At 38.4% G+C, this 1,345-nt stretch overlaps 1 protein-coding gene across 1 annotated transcript; it reads right to left on the reverse strand.

Moving 5' to 3' along the window:
• Positions 1 to 297: 297 nt before the first annotated feature.
• Positions 298 to 470, reverse strand: Pmar_PMAR014182 (hypothetical protein; the record flags this gene model as incomplete). The annotated part of the gene is made up of 1 exon (XM_002788727.1): positions 298 to 470. A coding segment is annotated over one exon (173 nt), but the record flags the coding sequence as incomplete, so codon positions are not given.
• Positions 471 to 1,345: the final 875 nt, after the last annotated feature.

Consider the following 1,345-nt stretch of genomic DNA (forward strand, 5'->3'; position numbering starts at 1 on the left):
GTAATGATCATCATATAGCAGGTATATATGTTCGTGTATCTCACCCGAGCGAATTCGCGTAGAAATGTTCGAAAAACAACAGAAATTTCCCAAAATTTCTTCAAAATTATCCCATGGTACTTGACCATAGCCTTATCTCGAGTAGTGATACCAAAAGAAGGAAAAATCGAAAAGTTATCTACTCTAAGCTCAGCGAATTCGAATAGAAGTGTTCAGAGACCAACGAGAATTTCTCTAAATTTTCTCATTCCTTACAAGTTCAATTCATCAACAATCTCACCAGCAGATCCCCGTTACCATCATCATGATTCCCCCTCCGTGCTTGCGTAAACTTTCCTTGCATCAGTTGATTCACAAATGGCCCCCAAACGTGACTTCCTTGCTGTAAACGAACCAATTCTAGCAGATCTATATTAGGGTTGAATCTATCTGTCTCCGTTCTCGGATACGATATAATACCCCGATTATACCTACACCAAGTCAATTACACATGGACAACAGTATTGCAATATATGTCCACTCGCATCAGCTGAGCTCAGGAGTTAAAACAGTGTGGTAAAAGTTGCCCATGGTCAACCACGTGTGTTGGTGACAAAATAAAGACTGTGAGGAGATTTTGGATAATCCTTGTTACTTTCTGTACATTAATCGTATCTATTCTCCCAATTCGTATATAAACCTCTTTGATTTGTGAGGAAAATATTGAGCTCAGCTGAGGAAGGCGAAGATTTTTTTGCAGCACTGCTTATAAGTGTACAGAAACCATCACGAATTTTCCACAATTTCCTCAGAATTTTCACATTTTCATCAACACATGTGCAATTTCTATCACACTAATATTCAAGTTCTCCAAAAGCATTAAGCTGTACCCTCTTTGAAAATTGTGTTTGCATTTTCACATTCTTATTCCTAATTCTATACCTATAACTTGTTATTGAATGTATCAGTTTCCGTCCAGGGATACAATGGAGTTTCACGAAAACATATTTCACGTCTATTGCATATCACCGCGAATATCGCGTTTTTCACAGAACGTTCCGCCACTTCACGTAAAACGGGTTGTGAAACTCCAATATAATACCCCTATTATATTCGCGATCATTAGCTATCAACGCTCACACACGGGCAATACTCAACTTCATAAAAATCAGAAAATGACAATTATATTCTTCTTATCATCACATACCACTCTTATTCCTAAGTGTCTCGTGGATCTACCGAGGGTCCCTCAGGAAACATATGCACATGTGTTAGTGACAATACGAAAATTCTGAGGGAATTCGGAAATATTTGACGATTTCTGAGGAAGTATTTACACAGCTCGACCAATAGGTATGGCTCTGCG

This window comes from Perkinsus marinus (genome assembly GCF_000006405.1).
Source record: "Perkinsus marinus ATCC 50983 genomic scaffold scf_1104296927880, whole genome shotgun sequence".
NCBI classification, from domain to species: domain Eukaryota; phylum Perkinsozoa; order Perkinsida; family Perkinsidae; genus Perkinsus; species Perkinsus marinus.